This window comes from Python bivittatus, unplaced genomic scaffold, assembly GCF_059951505.1.
Source record: "Python bivittatus isolate LINGU-HERP-01145 unplaced genomic scaffold, Pbiv_v1 ctg000480_np1212, whole genome shotgun sequence".
Lineage (NCBI taxonomy): Eukaryota > Metazoa > Chordata > Lepidosauria > Squamata > Pythonidae > Python > Python bivittatus.
The window spans coordinates 26463027-26486959 of record NW_028277075.1 but is presented as its reverse complement, the minus strand read 5'-3'; the positions used below and the strand labels follow the sequence as shown (position 1 = coordinate 26486959).

At 38.6% G+C, this 23933-nt stretch overlaps 2 protein-coding genes across 5 annotated transcripts in view; both read left to right on the top strand.

Moving 5' to 3' along the window:
- Positions 1 to 18752, top strand: part of TMEM87A (transmembrane protein 87A) — a 31484-nt gene extending 12732 nt beyond the window's left edge. The window contains exons 10-20 of one of the 4 annotated variants that reach the window (XM_088145515.1): positions 321 to 420; positions 1318 to 1411; positions 2160 to 2235; positions 7756 to 7860; positions 8398 to 8456; positions 8799 to 8902; positions 9111 to 9184; positions 10552 to 10610; positions 11868 to 11923; positions 14634 to 14664; positions 16592 to 18752. In XM_088145515.1, the coding sequence (XP_088001641.1) occupies positions 321 to 420; positions 1318 to 1411; positions 2160 to 2235; positions 7756 to 7860; positions 8398 to 8456; positions 8799 to 8902; positions 9111 to 9184; positions 10552 to 10610; positions 11868 to 11923; positions 14634 to 14664; positions 16592 to 16633 (800 nt within the window). In that variant the 3' untranslated portion in view covers positions 16634 to 18752. Of the gene's footprint in view, positions 1 to 320; positions 421 to 1317; positions 1412 to 2159; positions 2236 to 6305; positions 6379 to 7755; positions 7861 to 8397; positions 8457 to 8798; positions 8903 to 9110; positions 9185 to 10548; positions 10611 to 11867; positions 11924 to 14633; positions 14665 to 16591 lie in introns of all 4 variants that reach the window. The other 3 variants (XM_088145516.1, XM_088145513.1, XM_088145514.1) reach the window with 3 other exon arrangements.
- Positions 18753 to 22310: 3558 nt separating this feature from the next.
- Positions 22311 to 23933, top strand: part of VPS39 (VPS39 subunit of HOPS complex) — a 34335-nt gene continuing 32712 nt past the window's right edge. The window contains exon 1 of the mRNA XM_007428600.4: positions 22311 to 22677. Coding sequence (XP_007428662.1) covers positions 22605 to 22677 — 73 coding nt within the window. The 5' untranslated portion in view covers positions 22311 to 22604. The remainder of the gene's footprint in view (positions 22678 to 23933) is intronic.

Here is a 23933-nt window from a genome sequence, read left to right as displayed (position 1 = left end):
TTTTTCATTAGCTCAATCTCAGTGCAACACATGACTGAGATAATTGGTCTAAAAAATTAATTCCAAATGAGAATCATTTAGTTCAGTTGAATATGTTTCATCTTTAAAGAATTTTAGCCATTGCACAAATGTAGTTCTCATATTTTCTGTATTTTTCTAATGTTATTCAAAAAGACATGATTTTTCTCATTTATTTTGTCTTTAATATTCAGCTTTTCTTGAATTAAGAATTAATATATAATATCTGTTGCATTTTGGTGCAAGTTTTAAATGCTAAACAATATGTTCAGGAAATGTCCTGTCTATGTGTTTATTTGCAGTCCGAGGGGCATTGATCCTGGCTGAGCTACTTTCGGCATTGAAACGTTCCCTTGCTCGAATTCTTGTTATCATAGTGAGTCTGGGATATGGCATAGTAAAGTGAGTAATCCTTGTGCCCTAAAATGCTTTATTTCCTTCAAGTGACACATGTGGAATCCCTCAAGTGGCATCTCCAAATGCTTTACTTGCAATGATAAAACAACAAAATGTCAGCCATCCTCTTTTGCTAGCTTTTCAAGGGAATGCATACAGACATACATCACATCTTGCAAAGAGGGAGGGAGTAACCGGCAGGATAATCTGTTATAATCAATCTCTTCTCCAGTAGGAAATTATGTTATTTTTTTTTCTGTTCTTTTTGGTGGGGGAAATGCTGTTTGAGCGGGATATGCAAAATTTGATGATTTAGGAACAAAACATTTTGGAGAACTCTGGACTATGGTGAGTTTTCTCCTGAATCACAGTATTGTGGGGGCAAGTGTGGAAACAAATTCAGAAGTTTCTGGAAACAACTGAAAGTGATTTACTTCTGGAAACTGCTGAATCACCCCTGGAATGGCATTGTCTGAGTGGAGGTTCAGCATGGTCCAAAGGGTAATGGAATTTCCATTTCTGGATTGATGGATTTTGCATATCCCTACACTTTAACATTGTCTCTGGGCCCAACCTTGTGTGTCCTCTATTATCTCTTCTGGGGAGAGGAATATAGGATGCAGAAATGGGCAGGTTGAGTGTAGGCAGCCTGCCTGAGATAAGCTTACCACATTTGTTCAGTGCCCAGCATGCTTCTATTAAACGGAGCCTCTTTTAAAGTTTCTCACTAAATATCAGCAAAGTTAGAAAAATAACTCAAATTACAAATAATGTAACAGGCTCACATTTCCTTGATGGGCAAATGCTAGATACATTATACATTAGATAAGCAACATCAGCTGTCATTTGAGAAACCAGTATATGGTTTCACCTTCTTTTAAACTTCTTTTATTCCCATTACAGACCTCGCCTGGGAGTCACTCTTCATAAAGTAATTGCAGCTGGAGCCCTTTATTTATTATTTTCTGGTATGGAAGGTGTCCTCAGAGTTACTGGGGTTAGTAATCATTTTTGCTAGCTTTGTATCTCTCATATGCATGAAGTTGATGGGCTTAGCTTGCTGCAAAAGTTTTGGATAATGTAAAATAACAGATTTGTTGAATAATTATTGATGGTTTACATTCTTCAGGGTGGCACCTTTTTGTGGAATAATGTCCTCTCTGCAGTATCAACATGAGCACCAATAAGTTGCTCGCGATTCTCAGAAATTGATCTTTTTGGTTGGCTTTTCTCAACCATTAATTCCCTACCAGTTCTGTTTTAATAGAATGTTTTTAATCATTTTAGTCTTGTTTTTATTCCTTTCTATCTTGTATTTATTAAGAAATAATTTTGTGGACATTTTAAATACCTTTCAAATTTTCATTAAGACTGATAATACTTCCTATTAAGAGGAGTTTAAAAAGAGTATCCCTTTTTGTATTTCATGGGCTATCAGATGTTGGACAAGTTAATTCTGACTATATTGTTAGTTTGTGTAGTTGAACTCTGCCTTCTGGGTCCACTAACATTCCCAAGTCTGGGTGTCTAGTGGATGAGTTTTTCTAAGCCACATGGCAATCCCTGGCCTGGTTGTTATTTCTGCATATTGTTCAGTATACAATATGTATATTAAGTTCTATTGAGTTTTATTTTGTATCTAGTAGGACTATTATTTCTTGTTCCTATGCTGATTCATGTTTAAAAATCCTTTTTTAAATCATGTTTGTAATATAAAACCAATTCTCTTTCTAATGCCTTTTCAGTCTTTCCATGATATTACAGCTGTTGTAGCTAACTTCGGACTGTCTATCATTGACTCCTGTATTATTTATTGGATATCCTTTCAGAAATTATGTCTTATGTTTCTAATTTATATCATAGCAATATGTATCCTGGATTTTTAATGCATCAGAGAAAAACCCTACTGTAGATGTATTTGGAAAAAAAAGTGAACAAATAGTTAAATTATCTGCAGATCATCCCTTCCCTGTTTTTAGGATTCAGTTTTGGAAAAGCCATCTTCTGACTTGCTAATACGATGAGCGTTAAAAAGAGGACCCCTCTCACAAATCTGAATATCATCAGAGTATAAATCTCATTCTCAGCTGTACACTGAAATTCCATTGATTTCAGTACAACTTGAGACTACTTTGCTTTCCTCCAACTGTGTTTGCTGTAAATGGTTAGTTTATGGTGAGTTGTATGCTCTATGTGATTGAGGTTATCCTTGTAAAACAGCTCAGTCTTATGCATCTATTTAGTAATAAATCCTAATAAGTTATTATTCACCCATCTATAGCATTATTAAATTTTTATTCATATGTCTGTAGCATTGCAGCTTATCTGTTTCCGCTTCCTTGCAATATTGGTAGGTTGATAGAAGTAATTTGATATAGATCAACAGAAAGCGCAAATTGTATATAGGCCATATATGTTTTTTACTATAGAAGTAAGTGATTTAAGGCCTGGATCCAATTATATGAGTGTGCTGATAAACCAGTATCTTCATGTGAAAGACATTTTCCCTTTCATCATATCCCTGCATACCCTCCAAATCTGCTCTCAAACAGTATGGGATTCTTTAGAGCAGCCTTTGGTATATTCACGGGATGCAAGTTGAAGTCCTAGTCCATGAGCAAATAGCAAGTCATGTGACATGGCAATTAATGCTAGGGTTTTTTTTTTTTTAAATCAGAGTGATGTAAATATAAATTTGGATAATTTTATACAGTACATTTTTTTGGCAGTTCAGATATTTAACTTCCAGTCTCTTAATTGTTTAGGGCAGGATGCAATACGAACTGATATTGGCAGTTTAATTTAATATTGCAGGTTATTGCAATATGAAATATTACAACACATGTTGCTTCAATAAGAACATTGAACTCTTCTAAAGAAAAAGCTCCATATAGTTCCAGTTACAGTGAAATCACTCATGCGTGACTCTGTTCAATACTGAATAATTATTGCAAGTTGCCGTTAGTTTATTTGAAAAATTAGGTAAAAATATTTTAATCATAATAATCTGTTTTACTAAAAGCCCCAGATGAAAACCTAGGAATATTTTTGGCAGATTATTAGGACCAAGCTAGGTTTGACAGTACAGTAACTGAGTTATGTTGCAATAATATTGCAAAGAGGATAGTAGCAGTAGAGTTTGATTTTTACCACTAAAGAAGCATTTGGATAGGAAATCTCTACACTCTGCTCGTATTTTTCTTTCTGACTTCTAAAGCTGGGGATGAGAATGATTTGGAGGAAACACTGTGGGGCAGGCATGGAAAAAGGTTAGATTTTCTTCAAAAATGCTAGTTTTGCCTAAAATATAACCTGTTTAATCTTTTAAGGCACACATAAGTGTGACACATCACAATACAACTAGAAGTGAGAGATATTTTGATAACAAGGGTCACGTTGCCTAGGCAATAAACCGTCAGTGGATGTATTTGGGCAGGAGAACCAAAACAGACAAGGCCAATCCACGTTCCTCCTCTTTTTACTACTTCTTGCTGTCATCTTCTCTCCCTCCTGGGTAGTCTTTTAGAAAAAGGGAGATGATTCTTGTCAGAGGTGTTGCTTGCAGAGAGTTTTTGAACTAAGTCATAGGTTAAAAATCCCTGGGTTTTTAAAAAAAATCTATTTCATCTCATTTTTCAGGCAAAAGTATGTCAGTAAGTTTCTGTCTTTATCAAGCCACTTGTGCCTTATTTATTTAGAACAAACGTCTCATTGAATCATAGAATGCAAGAGTTGAGTCTTTGGAGATCATTGAGTCCAGCACCCCACCCAATGCAGGGATCCACTATTGCAGCATCCTTGACAGATAGTCATCCTGCCTCTGCCTAAATATCTCCAGTGGACGAATGTCCAACTATTCCTCACCAGTGTTTTTGCTTCCAGGACACTTACCATCTTGGGTACTGTGCTCTGGACATGCTTCACTTTGTCAGTGTTCTTCCTAAAATGTGGGGCCTAGATTTGCTCATTATTACAGGTAGTTCTCAACTTATGACCACAATAGGGACCGGAAAATTTGTTAAGCAGTGCGGTCATTAACCAAGGCATCATGTGACTGCACCTGATTCTACAACATTTTTGCGGCAGCCATTAAGAGAATCAGTGCAATCATTAAGTGAATCACATGGTTCCTCATAGATCTTGCATGTTGGAAGCCGGTTGGGAAGGTCACAAATGGCAATCACATGACCCTGGAATGCTGCAACCATTGTAAATACATGCCGGTTGCCAAGCACCCAAATTTTGATCACGTGACCATGGGGACCCTGCAACAGTTGTAAGTGTGAGGACTGGCCGTAAATCACTTTTACAGTGCCTTTGTAACTGAACGGTTCCTAGACGAATGGTCATAAATCGAAAACTACCTATATAGATGTGGTCTGACCAATACAGAATAGAGAGAAACTATGACTTCTCTTGTTCTTGACACTCTACTTCTGTTGCTGTAGCCAACAACTACATTTGCTTTTTTTGCTCCTAGATCATCCTCTTAGGCTGGGTTTAGCTTGTAATGCCTAGATTCTTAAATCCTTTTTACATGTATATGTAGCATTATGCCTACATTGTTAGGCCTTTAACTAGGCAGGCCTTCCAAAATCATTGTTGGTGACTGAAAGCATCTGTAGCAGAACTGTGAAGCCCATTGGGTGGAAGGCTGGAGATCTGAGAACTCCTTTCTCAGGTGCCCTCAGGGTCCTCACATTGGTCCTGCTGCAATCATCTGTCTTCCAAGGTCATCACACCTGGCATTCTCTTCCTAGCTCTGGAATGTGACATCAGTTGAAAGAAGTGGTTCTTTGTTGGTTTAGGAAGATGTGTACATGTCTGAACATGCTGGGCTTCCCCTTTTTTCCTAAGGTTAATTCAACCTTTCATAGATCACAGGAGAATATCCTGCCCAGTTTCATCTCACTCAGGCAAGATGTACACATGTTGCTTTGGCTGTACCTAAAATGTACTCTGGATGCTCACTTCTGATAGCCTGTTTGTTCCCTACAAGCTAATGGATCAAAACAGGAAAGTGTCTAGGCAGCATATTGTTGGTTTACAAGGCTTGTTTAACATCTATTCCAGCAGGTATCATTTTTCATTTTGTAATGAAAAGCTAGTGCCTCTGCAGCTCTAGAGCTAAGATATTCCTTCTGGACATTTGTAAGGCTGCTGCTGAGGCCAACCACTCTATGGTTATGAAGCTTATAAACCAGATATATTTGCCTCCTTGGATGTGGCCCTTAGCCACACAGTTCAGTAGAAGGTTTTGTAATGTGCTTCTGGTCACTTTGTAGAGATACTGTTCTAGGACATCTGTTCGTATCAGTTCTCCTTCACTGATAGAGAATGAAAGTTTGTGCTTACTGTGAAGTGTCATTCCAGTCTGCAGAAGATGGAGCCAGAAGTGCTTCCCTTCTGCTTGGGGGTTAGGTAGCAGCAGTGACATTTGTCGTTCTCAGCATTCTTTCTCCTATCTGTTGATCCAGCATTAATGATTGCAGTTCCTTTTAGGTATGGATTTTGTGTAGCTGAACCTAAGTCCTAGGACTGACATGTACTCTTCTTAAGGGAAAGAATAAAATCCAGTAAAATAAAATATGTAAAGTATACATATGTGTGTGATACATATATATATATACACATACACGCACACACATACACATTTCTGTACATATATATATATAAATAAAGAGAGAGTGAGTGTGTGAATAGACAGCATTTTATATTAGAATAATGTAATAACTGGCCCTATTCTTTAGGAATAAAGCAAAAAAAAATGTGTTCAGTAGATAGTAACGTAAGAAGTCTATGCTTTAGGGTGCAGTCTTTTCAAACTTACCTTTGTAGGCATGCTTCCAGTCTGCCTTGATCTCAATGCCTTTTTCTCTTTGTCTCTCTAGGCACAGAATGATCTTGCCTCCTTGGCTTTTATTCCACTGGCTTTCCTAGATACTGCCCTTTGTTGGTGGATATCCTTCCTCACTGGTTTATTTGGTGGAGTGCTAATTTATTTGGAGCTGGGTTTTCATGTTGGGTGGTATTCTACTTTAGATGTTCTGCCAGCTTTTGTTGTTATTTGATTTATTTCCCAAATATAATGCTTCAAGATTTTGCTCCTATGTACCTTTACTAGGGCACTTCAATTAGGTGCCATCCAAATGTGTTGGATTTCAACATTCTTATCCCTTACTCAGCATGACAAGTTTTGAATTTCAATACATCTGGAAGGCAGTAGTTGGGGAACAGCTGTAGTACAAAACAATTGAGCTCAGTGGATTTTTTTTCTGGGTGAAAATGCTCAGCAGCTCACTGCAAGTCTGGTGACCAAAGAAGCTAGTGAAAGCTAAATCTTCAGAATGATTAACACAATCTATGAAGTAGTTACCAGTCTTGGAAATGATCTTGTTGCAGTAGAGCCATTGAGTTCTAGTAGGTGATACATACAGTAACTGTAATCTGAATGTCTGCAAAGAGTATAGCAGCACTTGTAGAAAAACATCTAAGCTTAATTTAGGTACCCACCGGATGTGTGGATTTCAGTGGTCATGGTAGTTGGGAATTCTGAAATCTGAAGTTCCACATCACCCAGTTGGGAAAGACAGCCTGAGGATTTCCAAGTTGGACTGGAAAATCTCCTGTCTAAAATACTAGAGAGCTGCTGTTAGTCAACATAAGCAATATTAGGCTAGATGGGCCATGGTCTCACAGTAATTGGATTCAACATTGCACTAAGCAATAACTTATTTGATTTGGGGCTTTGTATGTTATGCAATCAATCTAATTCTACTGATTATGCTTAAGCAAACCATGGCTTAGAACAATGGATGAAAGGGAACTGCTGTGCTCATTTCAGTAATCCTCCAATGAGTTTACATACACTTGACCTTTACGCCAGAGATGGAACTCTCTAAGAAAACTTCATTTTTTCCCTTGGCATACTCTCTATAAAACTTGATGAAAACAGTGTTCATAAGGACAATATTTTACACTGGCACTATAAAGTTTGGAAATAGGGTGCCATGTGACTAGTCTCTCTTCTATTAGTGCATATTTCATGTAGGCAGGATTATTCATTATTTTTAACAGCCTTTGGAGCAATACCAGATCTAAATGTCTTTAATAACATCTGTGTCAGGGATTTAAGGTGATAACTGATCACTGAGGCAGGGTGTAAGATAGGTAGAATATTATTTAGATTTCTATGAGTTGTTTATTATATGCATCACTACCCTAGGATTAATTGGGTAATAATATGTCTGGTGATGTCAAATAAGATATGAAGAGAAACCAGAGTATGATTATGTCATAAATGTATATATACTGAATCTTTCCTTGACTTTCTATACATATTTATCAGTTTAACTCAAACAATGAAATTGCTGAAACTTAGGAGGAACGTTGTGAAGCTCTCTCTTTACCGGCACTTCACCAATACACTCATCTTGGCAATAGCAGGTGAGTTTTAGAAATTATTCCTAATTTTAAAAATAAACATTGTTGAACCAGATATCCTGGGGTACTTAGCATTTCATGCTCAATCTGTCTTGGGGTGTGCGCCTGTTTATTATATAAATAAATAATAATGGTGCTTAAATGAAGCAGATAAAGGAAGTAAAAATTGTGCCAGAAAGGAGATTAAAACATTGCATTCTTATGGCTTACTGATACTTTCCAATCTTTTGGACAAAATTTACTTATTTCTTATTTTATAATTCTAGGATGCAGAAGTAACCTTAGGTCTATTGAACTGAATAGGAAGTTAAGGGTAAAATTGTTTTTGTAAAACTTTTCATTCTTCTTGATTTTTATTTTCAGTGAATAAAGAGCAGGGTTCAAGAAATGCAAGCTGATGACCACAAGTATAATAATATGAATTGGTTATAGATGATAGGGAATAATTACATAAAATACTTCATTGAGGAGTTTTGCAATTTAGTCTCATTTGCTAACATTTTACTATGTGTGTGTTCTTATTTTTTAAAAAACTTTTAGCATCTGTTGTTTTTATCATCTGGACAACTTTGAAATTCAAGCTGATGGATTGTCAGTCGGTGAGTTTGTCTCTTTTTTGTCAGGTCTACTCTGGTTTTGCTAATTAGGTAGCTAGGAATTGAATAACCTTTTTCAGCTTGGAAGCTAAGCTGGGTCAGACCTGGATGGATGTGATAGGGAATATCAGCGCTGTAGGCTGGTCTGGGAAGGCAAGAGCACATCTTGGGAGAAGGCAGGTGCAAACAAAAACACTTCTTTATTGTTGCTAAGCAGACAACATGGACATGTCCATGAAGTCATTAGGAGTCAAATTTAACTTTATCTTTGCCTTGCTGAAAATGTTGGCATTTCTTTTCAAAAATGGATCTTTTTATCATTTAATATCTTACATCTGTTAACAGGATTGGCAGGAGCTATGGGTTGATGATGCCATCTGGCGGCTGTTATTCTCAATGATTCTTTTTGTCATCATGATTCTTTGGAGGCCATCTGCCAACAACCAGCGGTATTACAGTATCTTCATTTATACTATAACATTGGTAGATAGAACTGTGGAGCTATCAGTCCAAGGAATCTGTTTATTGTTGCTCTCCAGTACTTTCAGATTTAGATAGTAGAAACAATCTTAAATATATCACAAGTTTAAAGAAACTGTAAAAACATTCTATATTTAATCTGATGGAACCATTATTTGTTACTTTGTTTTCTGAAAGGTTTGCTTTTTCACCATTGTCTGAAGAAGATGAGGAGGATGAACAGAAAGAGCCGATGCTGAACGAGAGTTTTGGTAAGAAAAATGTATCTCCATTTTATGAATGTAACTTTTATTCTAAAAGGGTGGATCTGTAACTTTATATATAATCACTATTATCCATTTACCCTACTCTGGGTTTTAATTAGCTTTCATTATTGCAGTCTTCTGTGGGCTACAGGGGCCACCAATAATATTACAAACAATTTTCTTGCACTCTTGTCCCCAAGAGACATAATTTTATTTCATGGGGTAGTCCCTCCAGCCTTTGCACTGACACTGGAATTCAAGCAGCAGCTGAAAACATAGTTATATTTGAGTCACACATCTATGAAATGAATGAGATAGACTGGATTCACACATCATGCTGAACTAGGTTTTAATAACTGCATAATACACCACTGGCTGCATCTGCACATATTAAATTAAAACCAAAAATATCATATTATGATTTATCATGTCATGTGAACCAGGGAACAGTAAACTTCTAAAGTTTATCATACTGATCAGCAACTAAGAAATACATCCTTATATCTTCAGGAAAGCTGTTTGGATACACAATGGAACTGGGACAGATTAAAACAGATCCCTCATTTTTTCTCACCTGTCTCCACATAGAACTGTTTAGTATGTCTGGCAGGCTTTTATTTCTCTAATTCCATGTCAGTGCCTCTGGTGATAGGCAAGTTGGATACTTCCTTAGGCCCTTGTGATGGATAGCAACAGAGAGCAAGGCTATTGTGATGGATAGCAACAGAGAGCAAGGATAGCAACAGAGAGCAAGAAGGAGGGGGTGCATTCCAGGAAGGGAGAGGAGACAAAAGACAACACAGTCCATAGGGGGAGCATGGGAAATATAAGAAGTTCAAGATAGCCACTCCCTAGAATATCCCAAGGTATATCCACTAGTTGCAGTAGTATAGATTTAGTCTGGCAAGATTCTCTCTATAAGGAACTTAACTCAACTGGACTGTTTCACCGTTGTTCTTGGGCTGGGCCTGACAGTCCTAGATGCTGAGCTTCTATTCCTAAGGTAGCTGAAGTGGGCCAACAACATTGCTAGACCTGTGGTTTCTGTGCAGTTTAGGCAGCTTTTGTCCCTTTGAAGATCTCATACTGGTTATAGAAGCAATCATAGCAGCAAGTCAGAAGATAAGCAGAATTGAAAGCCAGGCCTTAAGACTGAATAATTTTGCCTGTGTTACCTTTCTCATGAGTTGCCTCCACAGAAGCCCATTCTATTCTACCTTTCTATAAAACAGTTGAGTTTTTAAGCCTGTTCTGAGTGTGGGAAATAGATTAAACATTGAGGAATGTATATTATATATTATATTTTATATACTCAACGTTACTAAGTGTTGCATTCTTGAGTAAGATTCCTCCCCCAATATTTTACACAGAAGGGATGAAAATGAGAACTTCAAAACAAGAATCAAATGGAAATCCTAAAACCAGCAAAGCAGTAAGTTCTTAGCTAATATTTTCTTAGCTAAAGCTGGAAAAATGGAAGAGATAAGAATAATGTGTTAAGATGCTCATTAGTGAAATGTTACTTCTAATAAACTGCAGCAATTATGTTTTGAGTGATGTCAGTTGTTGAAAGAGCATTGGGATTAATCTAAGATATGCTAAAAAAAGGGAGATGCAAAGACGAGTCCCTTTTAACTTACACTTAGACTCATGGTTTTTTAAATGTCTTATGGCAAGAATATGTTATGCTAACTCTTAGAAAGTATCTTCCATCCCTAGTATGTGTAATGAAAAAAATACAACTATATGAATAAACTGTAATGTCCAAATTACTAATTATTTTAGAATTAAAGGTATTATTTAATGGAAATTATCCAAAGAATAAATTAAAGCACTTTGGATGCTATACAGGTAGTCCTCATTTAACAATGGTAATTGAGACCGGCAATTCTGTTGCTAAGTGATGGAGTCATAAAGTGTGACTTCATGTGACTATGCTGATTTAACGGCAGTTGCAGCAGTCCCAGTTGCTGCTGTTAGGCAAATCTTACATGGTTGCAGCGTCCTGTGGTCACGTGATTGCCATATACGACCTCCCACCGGCTTCTCTGTTGACTGTGCTTGTTGGAAGATGACAGTGAAGATTGCAAATGATAATCATATGACCGGGGGACACTGCAATGTTGTAATTGCAAGCTGGTCGCCAAGCCCCCAGATCACGATCACGTGAACACGGGGACGCTGCGATGGCTGAAACTACAAAGACCCGTCTTAAGTCCCCCTTGTTCAGCACTGTCATAATTTTGAATGGTCACTGAATGAATGGACATTAAACAGGGACTATCTGTATATGAATAACCTGTAATGTCCAAATTACTAATTATTTTAGAATTAAAGGTGTTATTTAATGGAAATTGTCTAATGAATAATAAATTAAAGCACTTTGGATACTATATGTTCTTTAACATGCTTTAAAAGGAAACAATAATTCAATTAAGCATATATTTTTAAAATGATGGGTTATTTTAAATATAATGTAATAAAGTAGAATGTTTACGGGCTCTTCTGAAATAGAAAGAGGTGAAGAGGTGTCAGATATAGTTAATGAGATGTTCTATTTGAAAAATCTATGGGGGAGATACTTTTTGGCTTTGTATTGTTAGAATGAATGTAAACATCACAGAAAAAAAGTACCATAATTTTTAATTGCACAATCATCCACTAATCACCTGACTTTTAAAAACTGTAGCAAGAAGATGATCTGAAATGGGTAGAAGAGAATGTTCCTTCTTCTGTGACTGATGTGTAAGTATCTATAGTTTGAGTTACACATAAGAATTACACTTAAAGGAAAAGCACTAAAGTAGTAATTTTGAAAATAAAGGAAATATCGCAAGTTGCAATATCCAGAATGGGTGTAGCTTCTGGATTTTGCCTTTTAGGCTGCCAGTTACAGTGGGGCAAAAAAGTATTTAGTCAGCCACCAATTGTGCAAGTTCTCCCACTTAAAAAGATGAGAGAGGCCTGTAATTTTCATCATAGGTATACCTCAACTATGAGAGACAAAATGGGGAAAAAAATCCAGAAAATCACATTGTCTGATTTTTAAAGAATTTATTTGCAAATCATGGTGGAAAATAAGTATTTGGTCACCTACAAACAAGCAAGATGTCTGGCTCTCACAGACCTGTAACTACTTCTTTAAGAGGCTCCTCTGTCCTCCACTCGTTACCTGTGGTAATGGCACCTGTTTGACCTTGTTATCAGTATAAAAGACACCTCAAACAGTCACACTCCAAACTCCACTATGGCCAAGACCAAAGAGCTGTCGAAGGACACCAGAAACAAAATTGTAGACCTGCACCAGGCTGGGAAGACTGAATCTGCAATAGGCAAACAGCTTGGTGTGAAGAAATCAATTGTGGGAGCAATAATTAGAAAATGGAAGACATACAAGACCACTGATAATCTCCCTCAATCTGGGGCTCCACGCAAGATCTCACCCTGTGGGGTCAAAATGATCACAAGAACGGTGAGCAAAAATCCCAGAACCACATGGGGGGACCTAGTGAATGACCTGCAGAGAGCTGGGACCAAAGTAACAAAGGCTACCATCAGTAACACAGTAGGCCGCCAGGGACTCAAATCCTGCAGTGCCAGACGCGTCCCCCTGCTTAAGCCAGTACATGTCTGGGCCTGTCTGAAGTTTGCTAGAGAGCATTTGGATGATCCAGAAGAGGATTGGGAGAATGTCATATGTTCAGATGAAACCAAAGTAGAACGTTTTGGTCTAAACTCAACTTGTCGTGTTTGGAGGAGAGAGAATGCTGAGTTGCATCCAAAGAACACCATACCTACTGTGAAGCATGGGGGTGGAAACATCATGCTTTGGGGCTGTTTTTCTGCAAAGGGACCAGGACGACTGATCCGTGTACAGGAAAGAATGAATGGGGCCATGTATCGTGAGATTTTGAGTGAACACCTCCTTCCATCAGCAAGGGCACTGAAGATGAAACATGGCTGGGTCTTTCAGCATGACAATGATCCCAAACACACCGCCCGGGCAACGAAGGAGTGGCTTCATAAGAAGCATTTCAAGGTCCTGGAGTGGCCTAGCCAGTCTCCAGATTTCAACCCCATGGAAAACCTTTGGAGGGAGTTGAAAGTCCGTGTTGCCCAGTGACAGCCCCAAAACATCACTGCTCTAGAGGAGATCTCCATGGAGGAATGGGCCAAAATACCAGCAACAGTGTGTGAAAACCTTGTGAAGACTTACAGAAAACGTTTGACCTCTGTCATTGCCAACAAAGGATATATAACAAAGTATTGAGATGAACTTTTGATATTGACCAAATACTTATTTTCCACCATGATTTGCAAATAAATTCTTTAAAAATCAGACAATGTGATTTTCTGGATTTTTTTTCCCATTTTGTCTCTCATAGTTGAGGTATACCTATGATGAAAATTACAGGCCTCTCTCATCTTTTTAAGTGGGAGAACTTGCACAATTGGTGGCTGACTAAATACTTTTTTGCCCCACTGTATCAGATTCTAATATAGACTGTAAATTTGTCCTTGTTCTTGTTTAAGCTTGCTTTTACTTGATGAAACAAACTTTGGGAGGCTTTTTGGAATCCTGGCGGTCTTTGTTAGAGCTGGACAATATCCCCTGGGTTGGGTGCTGTAACTTTTTGCCCCACATTTTGTAGTGTTATGATGATGTTGCCAAAAGAGATGGGATGAAATCATGCAGCCCTTATTATTTTGAAGATTTGAAGCAGGTTAAAGCAGGAACAGAAAGCCTATCATTCTTACCACTAAACTCCCAAACCCTGCCTACAGTGGATCAAAATCATGCTGCCAAAATTCAGCCATTTTGGCAGCATCATTCTGAGTTGTGTGGAGGGTAGGGTGGCAATGGAAGCACTTTTATTTTCCAGAGGCCCCCTGCTCCCATCCCCACCTTATTTTTGAAATAATTAGGCCATTTTGCAGCCCTATTTTTGCAATGTGACCTCAGGATGCTCCATGCCCAAGAGGTCACAGATACTCAGCCTGAGGTCTAAAGGCCACATGTGACTCCCTGAAGGTTTGGGTGCATCCCCAAGCGTTAACCACCAAATTGGTGAAGGAAGGAAAAATGAATAAACACACAAACAGAAATATTTATTATATTTAATTATTTTCATTTTTAATTAAATCAAATATAATTCTCTTTCTGGGCTTACCTATTATTTTGTTCCACCCATGTGGCACCCAGTGGTCAAGTGCAGCCCTGGGCCTGAAAAAAAAAATCCTTGTCTATGTGGCTAATATGGATTATTGCTAATTTTGCTTAATGTTCAGTGAAAGAAAATTTCAAGGTTTTCTCTAATTTTGTGCTTTTTCTTTTCCTGCGTTCTGAATCACAATTTTGGTGAGCATACATACTTCATGCTAGCATGACAGCAATCACGGCTAGCATGAATCTCTCTTTGTTATACTGTGTTTTTTCTTTCCCTCTCAATTGCAGGGCTCTGCCAGCACTACTGGATTCAGATGAGGTCAGTAAATAACCCTTAAGCAACAGCTCAGGTCCTGTGACATGACTGAAGAGTCATGAGCCAAGAATTAAGCAAACGACTCCAGTAATTTCTTTAGAAATGGAATGCTTTAACTGTTTCAGTTAGTGCAACAGGGAACTACTAAACATAAAAAGGAAATTCTATTTAATACTTTAGCCAAAGATTTCATAAGAGATACCTGTTTTGAGGTCTATATGCAGAAAACCTGTGAGTGGCATGCTTTAGCCCTCCCCTGCAACTCCCCCTTGACACCCAACCACTAGTTATTTTTACAACAAACCTTAATTTTCTCTGTGTCTGGGTGTGTGTGGTGGGGAGAGAATTAAATCTGAACCGGAATAAGTCTAATATATCTTAGACTCCATGTTAGCTTTCTGTGAAAAACATCAAATTGAGAATGTTATTTCACTCAAAATGTCTAATACCAGCCTTTAGAATTGTAAATATGAATTGTCCATCCTATGATGAGCAGAAACGGATACCTGGCAGTTGCCAACTGCTGGTAGGGGAAGACTTGTTTGCATTATTTAACATAAATAAACCTGGTATTTGATGGATAGGATACAGAATATAGTACAGTATTGAGACTATTTTTAATGTGAATTTATTGTGAGAATTTTTTGCATGCTGTTTGGAAAGTGCTGGGGCTAATAAGGAGATAAGCATTCTAAATGATAATCCAAATCATATTTCCCATAATCTTAAAGATATAGAGCTGTTGCTACTGTTTTATATTAGACAGTATCACCAGTGCCCCTGGAGCTTTAAAGGATCATAGTCCCTTCTAAGGCAAACCTAGATTTCTCATTTCTCTGCTTCTTAGGATAAATGGGAATACTTGGGGGCAGACAGCACATGGAAAAAGGGAAAGGAAGGCTAGTATGTCAAGTTGCAGTGATGCTGAAGACCGGAATTATAGATAATGTGAATAATTGCAGTTTAAAATACAGAATATCAGTTTCAACTGGAGAATGAGGAATAAGAAACAGTTCAGCCAAGTGACTTGTGGACTTTTTCTGAGAAGGGATTTGAAGAGAATTTGGAGAGCTCTAGTTATAATGCAGTTTTTCTTAAGGGTGTCCATTAGATGTGTACTGAAGTAAAACTCCCATAATTCCCAGTCAGCACATATTTACTGAAATATCAGCTGGGGGTTATGGGAGTTGATTGAGGAAAGTTGGTGCAATGAATGGAAAGGAAAATGTATAGAATTTTTTGAGAGTCAATGCCATTTAGGTAGGTTATAATGGTGGATGGACAGGGATAGGAATATGATGACAATATTTGCATAGATATAGTGGGGCAGTGCTGTGGAGATATTTCAAGATAATGACAATGAATATGTGAGATGTGGAAAATGGGAAGACACTGCAGGAATTGAAGAATGCAGCTCAAATTATGATTTATAAATGATTTGTGGTTTGCATATTTTCCAGTGTGCCATTAAAAAGCAGTTATTATGCATTCTTAGCAATTTTTTTTCATTCTCTGTTTCTGATATGAAGCAAATAGCAATAGAGTTGGCATTGCTATTGTATGCTACAGTTTTTAATTTCATGTCCCATTGCAATGTGATTTTTTACCTGTTTCATGTGATATTTCTTTTGAACAAATCATTGGGCTTAGTTCTGCAGTTTTCTAGGTCTGAAAGGCTTTATCTTTAAGTCAATGTTTAGAACATGCTAACTTTAACTTGCACCTAGAAGAGCACACTCAAACAAAATGTACATCCCATGTATGATAAAAGTTGCATTGTGCTGACTTTACTGTGCTGAAATAGAATGTATGCAAACTGACAACTTTACTATAGGAGCAGCAGCATTTAGTTTAATAATGTTTGCTTGCTTTTTAATTTCAGAAAAGTAAAATGTTATACTTTATTGGGTTCCATTTGTTAATCTTGCAGGAGAGAATGATCACACACTTTGAAAGATCCAAAATGGAATGAAAAATGAAACAACTTGCAGGAGAAGCTATCTGAGTGTTCGAGAAAGGAAGAAACCTTGTCTCCCTTGCAATGTTCCAGTGCTGCTTTCTCTGATGTGTTCCATGAACTTTGGAACTATAGATTGTTGTCAGAGGGAATTTTTTGTGGGATCAGCATGGAGGGAATTTCAGTCATGAAAAGATTTGCATTTGCACTGTTTGCTGCCAGTGTGGTATTTAAACCATGGAAATGTCTTTTATTGCAGCAAATTCTTTTAAAGTATTTAAGTTAAAACTCATTAACAACTGGCCCAGCAACTTTTAATTCATCACTAGATCTAAATCCCATGATTTACCTATGATGGGGTGGGAGAAAATAGGAAGTTTCTCCAAACCAGTGAGGATGATTCATGTGCAGAAGTTTCTTCAAACAAGCCAAAAACGACCTCTGCTTGTAGATAATTTCCAGCACAGTGTATTCAGTAAGATGCTGCAAATAATAACTCCAGTATCCAATATCTGGGACCTGGGACTATAAATGGGGTTTTGATTCCTATCCCTATCCACTTTCCTTGGAGGACTTACACTGTCAGAGCTGACAGAATCATCAACCATCTGTAAAAGTGCTTTGCATACAGAAATATGTATGCAACATCCTGCTGGGTGCAAGAAATCTGTGAATCAGGATCAGTGCCTTTTCTCTTAGATGCAGTAGCTATTGTCTGAAGATTCTGCTGTCTGGCTAGGAAAAAGAAGAGAGTTTTTGAAGGAAAGCTTTTGCTTATGGAAAACAACAAACTCCAAAAGAAGTATTTGGGAGAAATTATGATGCTTAATATTCTTAGCAAAATTAAGTGCACTTTTTTTCATTCCACAGTGTAGAAAAAATATTAGTTTCAATTTAATGTACTTAGAAGCTGTGATTACTTAATTCCCAGTTTGTTACTATCTCATTGCTGGCAATGAGGTGTGAGCATGAGCAGTTAACTATTTGAATTGGAACAGTAATTGAATGAAAACACCATTGAACATCACAGAACTTACTATTGTATTGCAGCTTGTCAAAAGCTGGAACCTTCTTGATTTGAAATTCCTTGTAAGCAGCAAGCTGCTGTTGGGCTATGTTTGGCTTTGAATGATTACATTACTTTACTTGATTAACTTGTGCTAGATTTGCTTGGGTATGATCTATGTAAAAAGAAGTAGGTATAAACGGGAGGTATTCTTTTTTGCAGTTCTTGAATGGGCCTGGTGTTAAGTGGCATTCTTGGTTGCACTTGGCTGATATCCCAACTCCCCACCCCTGCCAATACATCAGCCTTTTAACACTCTTGAAGTACCATTCCTCTGAGGCCCAATCAGGTATTTAAAATAGCTACTTTACAGCCAGCTGTTCACTGCTTTAGGTAAAACCATAGCCAAGGCTCACAAAAGAAGAGATCTTTCTCAACTGTTCCTTCAGATCTGGAGCTGGCTGTAGCGCACAGTAAAAATGGAGACCAGCTTAGTCCTCAAGTCACTTTAACCAAAGGCCAGAAGGATCTTGTTACAGTATCAGTAGCTCTATACCTTCCACAGTTCTACATCCTACCTCCCCTCCAACCATAATCTGCACCAAGAGACATTTTTAACTATACACTTGTATAATTATATTTAGATACTCAAATATTTGAGAGGTTTTTTTTTTAAAGAGACTACCAGGAAAACTGAGCCTGTTACTGGGAGGATAAACAACTCTTGCAACAGAAACAAATTCAGGTTAACCTAATGACAAATACTCTTCTGCAATAATTTATGCAAGTATGTGTGCTGAACCTTTCTTTACAATTGCCTGGAGTAGTGGGAGAGAAGGTAGATTTTTTTTTTTAATTTAAATTGTGTTTTTCTAAGTTTAGTGCCAAAACATGAGTCTTACAGATGTTTGATATAGTTATTTCTTCTGGAAAAACTGGACTTGGGTTTTCACATGGAATTTACTACTGGCTTAATTCTGCTTCCTGGGCTTGTTTTAGTTGTACTTACAGTGTATAAGTGGTTTGGTTAATAGGGTGTCCTCTATCTTACAGGAACTTTTTCATTTGATTCAGTCTGAATTAGCAGATTTATGTTCTGTATAATAAAATTGTTTTTTGCCTCTTAAACACTGGAAATCAGCTAAATGTATCTTTCTGATATTGATTTGAAATGTCTTATTTTTTTATGGTAAAATAGCAGGAATGGGGTTCAGATAGTGAGTGGCTTCTGTATTCTAACACATCTGTCACTGGTTGGATGAGTCAAAATGCTGGGAGCAGGAAGTCAGCATACACATTGCTCATCCTTAATAATTTTAGCTTTTCGTTATTCTTGAATGCGGCCACGGACCATTTAGAGGTTGATATGTATGCTAAGACAAAGTGAAAAAAACCTGTTAGATCTTAGGACTATGTATCATGCCTTTCAAACTGTTAGGTGACTTCAGACTTGCTGTAACTGGGTGTGCATGGACAGGAAATGGGGTAAATTGGGTGCCACTGCTGCCCATGAGCGGTGTCCAAACCTTCCTTCCTGCTGAGCCCTCCTCACATCTGGAGGAAAGCCAACTGTATACTGCCAGGTATATACGGGAAGGTGTGCTGAAGAGTAGAATAAGCACCTCTGCTTTATTAAGAATTTAAATTATTGTATTTAACAAGGTCAGAGATGTAAAATAAAGTTAAAAGAAGAACAGATGAATAAGTGCTGTCTGAAGAGGCCAATTGAGGGATGGTGTGGTCTTTCAGCCCCAGGAATGGGGTCCCTCTGTCTCTCTCACATGCAGACCCACCAGACCAAGATTAGCCCAGATTTCGATCTGGGAAATAAGTCTGTCTATACCAGAAGTAGCTTCATTGGTCCTGACCTGCTGTTCACTAGATCCAGCCCTGTTGCTATCAGTTGGGGATTTCCCCTTCCTTTTAGCCGGTCTTGAGAAGAAAAGACAAAGCAGAGTCTGTATTCTCTTCTGCATTTGAGTCTTCTGGATCAGGGCAAACTAACTGTGTTAACCCTTTCAGTGTCCAAACCTCTTAAAATGGAAACTCCTCTTTTACTATGCTTACATTATCCATAATTTTAGAATCAATCATTTTTAATTATTAGAGTTTGGGTGAAATATGAAATAAATATTGGTGTATATTTTGTATACACATGAAGGACCTATGTCAAGATAATGGTTAACAATGCACAATATTATTGGAAGCAGCTGGAGCTCCATAGATATGCATATGCTACATTTGTACAACTTGAGATATCAGAGGCAGGTTGCACACAATCTTTAGAAATCACTAAACTTGTTGCTAAATTATAATTTCTAATGTGATAGAGAAAACTATTAAGACATAACTATGCTCAATTTTAAATGAAGTTAATTTTTGCCCTGGCATTTAAAACGTCAAAAACCTGGTGCAGTTGTTAACCCAGAAACAGGCATGTATGTACTGGAAGGTTTCTGGTCCAAAATTTCTCACATCTTCAGTTGGAAAATCCTAAGGAGCATTCCTTAGAAGAATCCTAGAAGTCCTGGGGAGGCTTTTCTGTGAAAAGCTGGAGAACCACTAGCAGTAAGAATAGAAAATATTAGATGTAACACTTTAATATTTTAAGTTTCCAGAATTATGTCTTAATGAAAATATTTCCTCAGCCATTTATCACATTTTCTCAAAAACATGACCCTGAATTTTAGATGATTCTGTCCTCCCCTCCCCACAAAAGATCAGTGAGTAAAAACTTACTTGCCTGCATTGCCCATATTCTAATCCAAAATGGTTTTTATTTTAAAATTAACATCTAGGTGGAAAAACTCCTGGTCTATGAGGCAAGTACAATAGCCTATAATTCATTCCCTTATTAAACTCTGTATTCAGGAGTTTACCGTCTTTGGTTCTGGATGGGGTGGCACTGCCCCAGACAGACCTGGGGCGGAACCTGGAGGTCCTCCTGGACTCGCTACTCCTGCTCAAGGAGCAGATGGCAGTTGTGGCCAGGAGGGCTTTTGCTCAACTTCGTGTTGTGCGCCAGTTGCACCCTGTCCTGGATCAGGAGGCCCCCTGGTCAGTCACTCATGCCCTAGTCATCTCCTGGCCTTCTGGAAAGGGGTGAAGACCTGGCTCTGCCAACTTGCATGGGGCAAGAAGGGATATAACCAATCCTGGGGGTGGCTGGCGCCTAGAAGATGCTCCCTGAGTCTAATAACTTCTGGTTAACATCAGCTTCTTGGAAGACGTTTATTATTTGTATAGGAAATTGTTGAAATGTATTTCAATTAATATTTATTCTATTTTATTTATTCTGTTTACTGTAAACCACTCAAGAGTTGCTCTGCAGTGAGATGGACAGTGACAAACTTGAAATATAAATAAATAAACCATTTAATGTCTTAAATAATTTTTAAACTAAGAATGTTTTTAATATTGTTGAATATTGCCTTTGGTCCCAAGCCTGGGGTTAATGTATTTTTGAGGCCCCTATTACATTTTTTTGTTGCCCTTATGATTGTTTTAGTCCAGGCTGTTTGTGTGGTTTTACGTTTTTAATTTTTACTGCATTTTTATTGTTTTGTACGCTACCCAGAGTCCATCCGAATTGGGTGGCCATAACAAATTTGACTTTTTTAATTAACTACTTCATCCTTTAGTTAAATGTCATGACTCAATCTAATTTAATTAATTCTTGATCAAGCAGCGTATGTAAATAATTATTGCTCCCTCTATACATTCTATATTCTATACATTGTTGTCAATACTCAGAAATGGAAATATAGTATTTCCTTGTTGCTTCCACAAAGTTTAATTGTTTAAGTTGTCTCATTCACATAATTTACAGGAGTCCATCAGTTTTCATGTTCCATTCTTAATCCTTCCATGTTTTCTCACTGCAATTTTTTCTTATTTCTGGTTGGTTACTATTATCTCAGTTGCACAACCAGGGAGATTGATAACTTGCAACTATACATTACATACATTTAAAGAGGAATCCAAATACTGCCTTTTAGAAATCGGCCAGTTAAAAAATTTCACTTCATCTTTTAAAATTCAGAATAAAAAGGCCAGCAATCTACTTACAGAGGTGCATTACAGTACTTGCTTTTTAAAATATTCGTTACACTGCAGCACATATCTCTGACCCTGAGGATGGTAAAGTGATGCTAAACACAGGAATTCAGACACTATACTAGGAGAATTTATTTAAGAAATCAAAAAACTCCAACGTAAGTTCTTCTATAGCTGAGTGAAATAATTGCATGTACCCGGGAGAAGGAAAAAAGGCAGAAGCTCTGGAGACCAGCCGTTATGTAAAAAGATGTTTCTTTATGATCCACCCACAGTTGTGGGCGAGTTACAGTGGATTTCCTTGGAATATACTTGCAGGAATGAATTGTACGGACAAGACGCTAAAGCTAGTTTACACTAAACGCACAAACGATAATTCGGGACAGAAAAGCAGTGGCTTAATGTTCAAAAGGTTTATTGCAGAATCCCATTCGGATCACGCAGGGGTACACACTATCCTACAGTCCGTGCGTTTGCGAGTTAGAGTCGCCAAGTCGCCTTTTTGCTGCAGGCTCGCTCAGTCCCACGACACACCCCCATTCTCCCCAATGCCTGCTTTGACCCCAAGATGGGCTCCACCAAGAACTACTCAAAGGTGGCTGCTTAACGTAATCGCCGGGGCTGGAACCTGGAGCTGTGGGCTCTGGTCCGCGAAGGGGAGCACCCCGCGGCCCTCGGGCGCCCAAGCGGCCGGCCCTGCTCGCAGAAGGAAGCCGGGGAAAAACCGGCCTGCGAGACTTGCTCGGAGGTGGAGCCTGGCTACGGAAGTGAAGAGGAAGCCGGAAACGTTGCAGCGGCCCGGGCTCGGCTGTTGTAGCTGGCTGGGCTTAGCGGCACGGTGGTCGTCCGGGCCCTCCTCGGTGGCCCGCAGACAACTGCGCGTCCTTTCCGAGGAGAAGCGACCGAGGCCAGGCTGTCGCCATCATGCACGACGCCTTCGAGCCGGTGCCGATCCTGGAAAAACTGCCGCTGCAGATCGACTGCTTGGCGGCTTGGGGTGAGTGTAGGGCGCCCCTCCTGATTCGGCCCCCGCTTGTCCCCTCTCGCGCTTCCGTGGCATTAGCGTCCTGTCACAAGCACAAGGTCACCCACGCGTCTTGCTCCACCGGGGCCCGTTTTCCACTGCCCCCCCCCCCCGCCATGTCTTGTTGTCTTGAGTGAACTAATTAAACGTCGGCGCCGATAAGGGCGAAATCATCCTGGATTCCTCCGCGCGTTGATAAATGATGCTGGGAAAGGTTAAGGAGCGCTTTGCGTTTTGTGCTTTTTAAACGTGACCGTCACGTGAGTCATGAGAAGGAGCGCTCTGCGTGTCTGCCCCAGGTACAGCTAATGTTGGTCTAGAAAGGGAGACGTAGGTTCAAATGCAGCCTGAACCGTGGACATCCTTTGGGATGTTACTCGGTTTCTCAGCCCATCCTGTTTCACAGGGTTGTGTTGTGGGGGTAAAATGGAGAGATCCCCATGTTATCTTACTGGGGCGCCTGGAGAAAAGCGACATTCACATCCAACAAATCAACATGGATGCTGAGTGCCTGTGGCTTCTGGTTTTACTGCATTGTTTTAAGAAAGTCTGATGTGGTGTGTAACTTGTAGCTTGCCTTTTCTTCCTCTCTGGGAAGAGTGCATCACAAGTGGGTTAGTGGAGGTGAGGATTACAACCGTGTTTGGTCATTCCAGTACAGTATGTTGCTTTTCCAACGTTGTGAGGTAGGAGTGGTTGTTCTCATGTTTGTGTTAGTTCGTGTTGCTGCAAAAAAAGCATGAAGGGTTTTTGCTTGTTGTGAAATAAAACATTAAAGGTGTACTTGACAGCCAGAACTGGCTTAGCTCCCAAGGGAATATTTATTGTGTGTAAATTGGAATGGACTTCAGATGTGACAGCAGATTTGTGGGAATGGAAATATAAGAGATTTATCTTTGATAAACCACAGAGCAGATCTGTTTTACCTCTTAGGTACAGGGCTATAACATTCCTTATTAAACATGGAGTTAGAATATTATATAATTACAACTGAAATCTTAGTAAGTACTGTAGAAATTTTCTGTTTCTGGCTGAAAAGTTTAAAACCCTGTTACTCCACAGCAGGATACCACTAAAATAGTACAGATCTTCTGTCTTTTTCCTCTCAATCTATAAAAAAACTACATGAGTTATATTCATATAATATACTACTAAGCTGAAAAACTTGAGTAATGGGCATGTCTGTACCAGACTCTTAGTCCTGTCACAAGCTCCACTTGTGAATACAA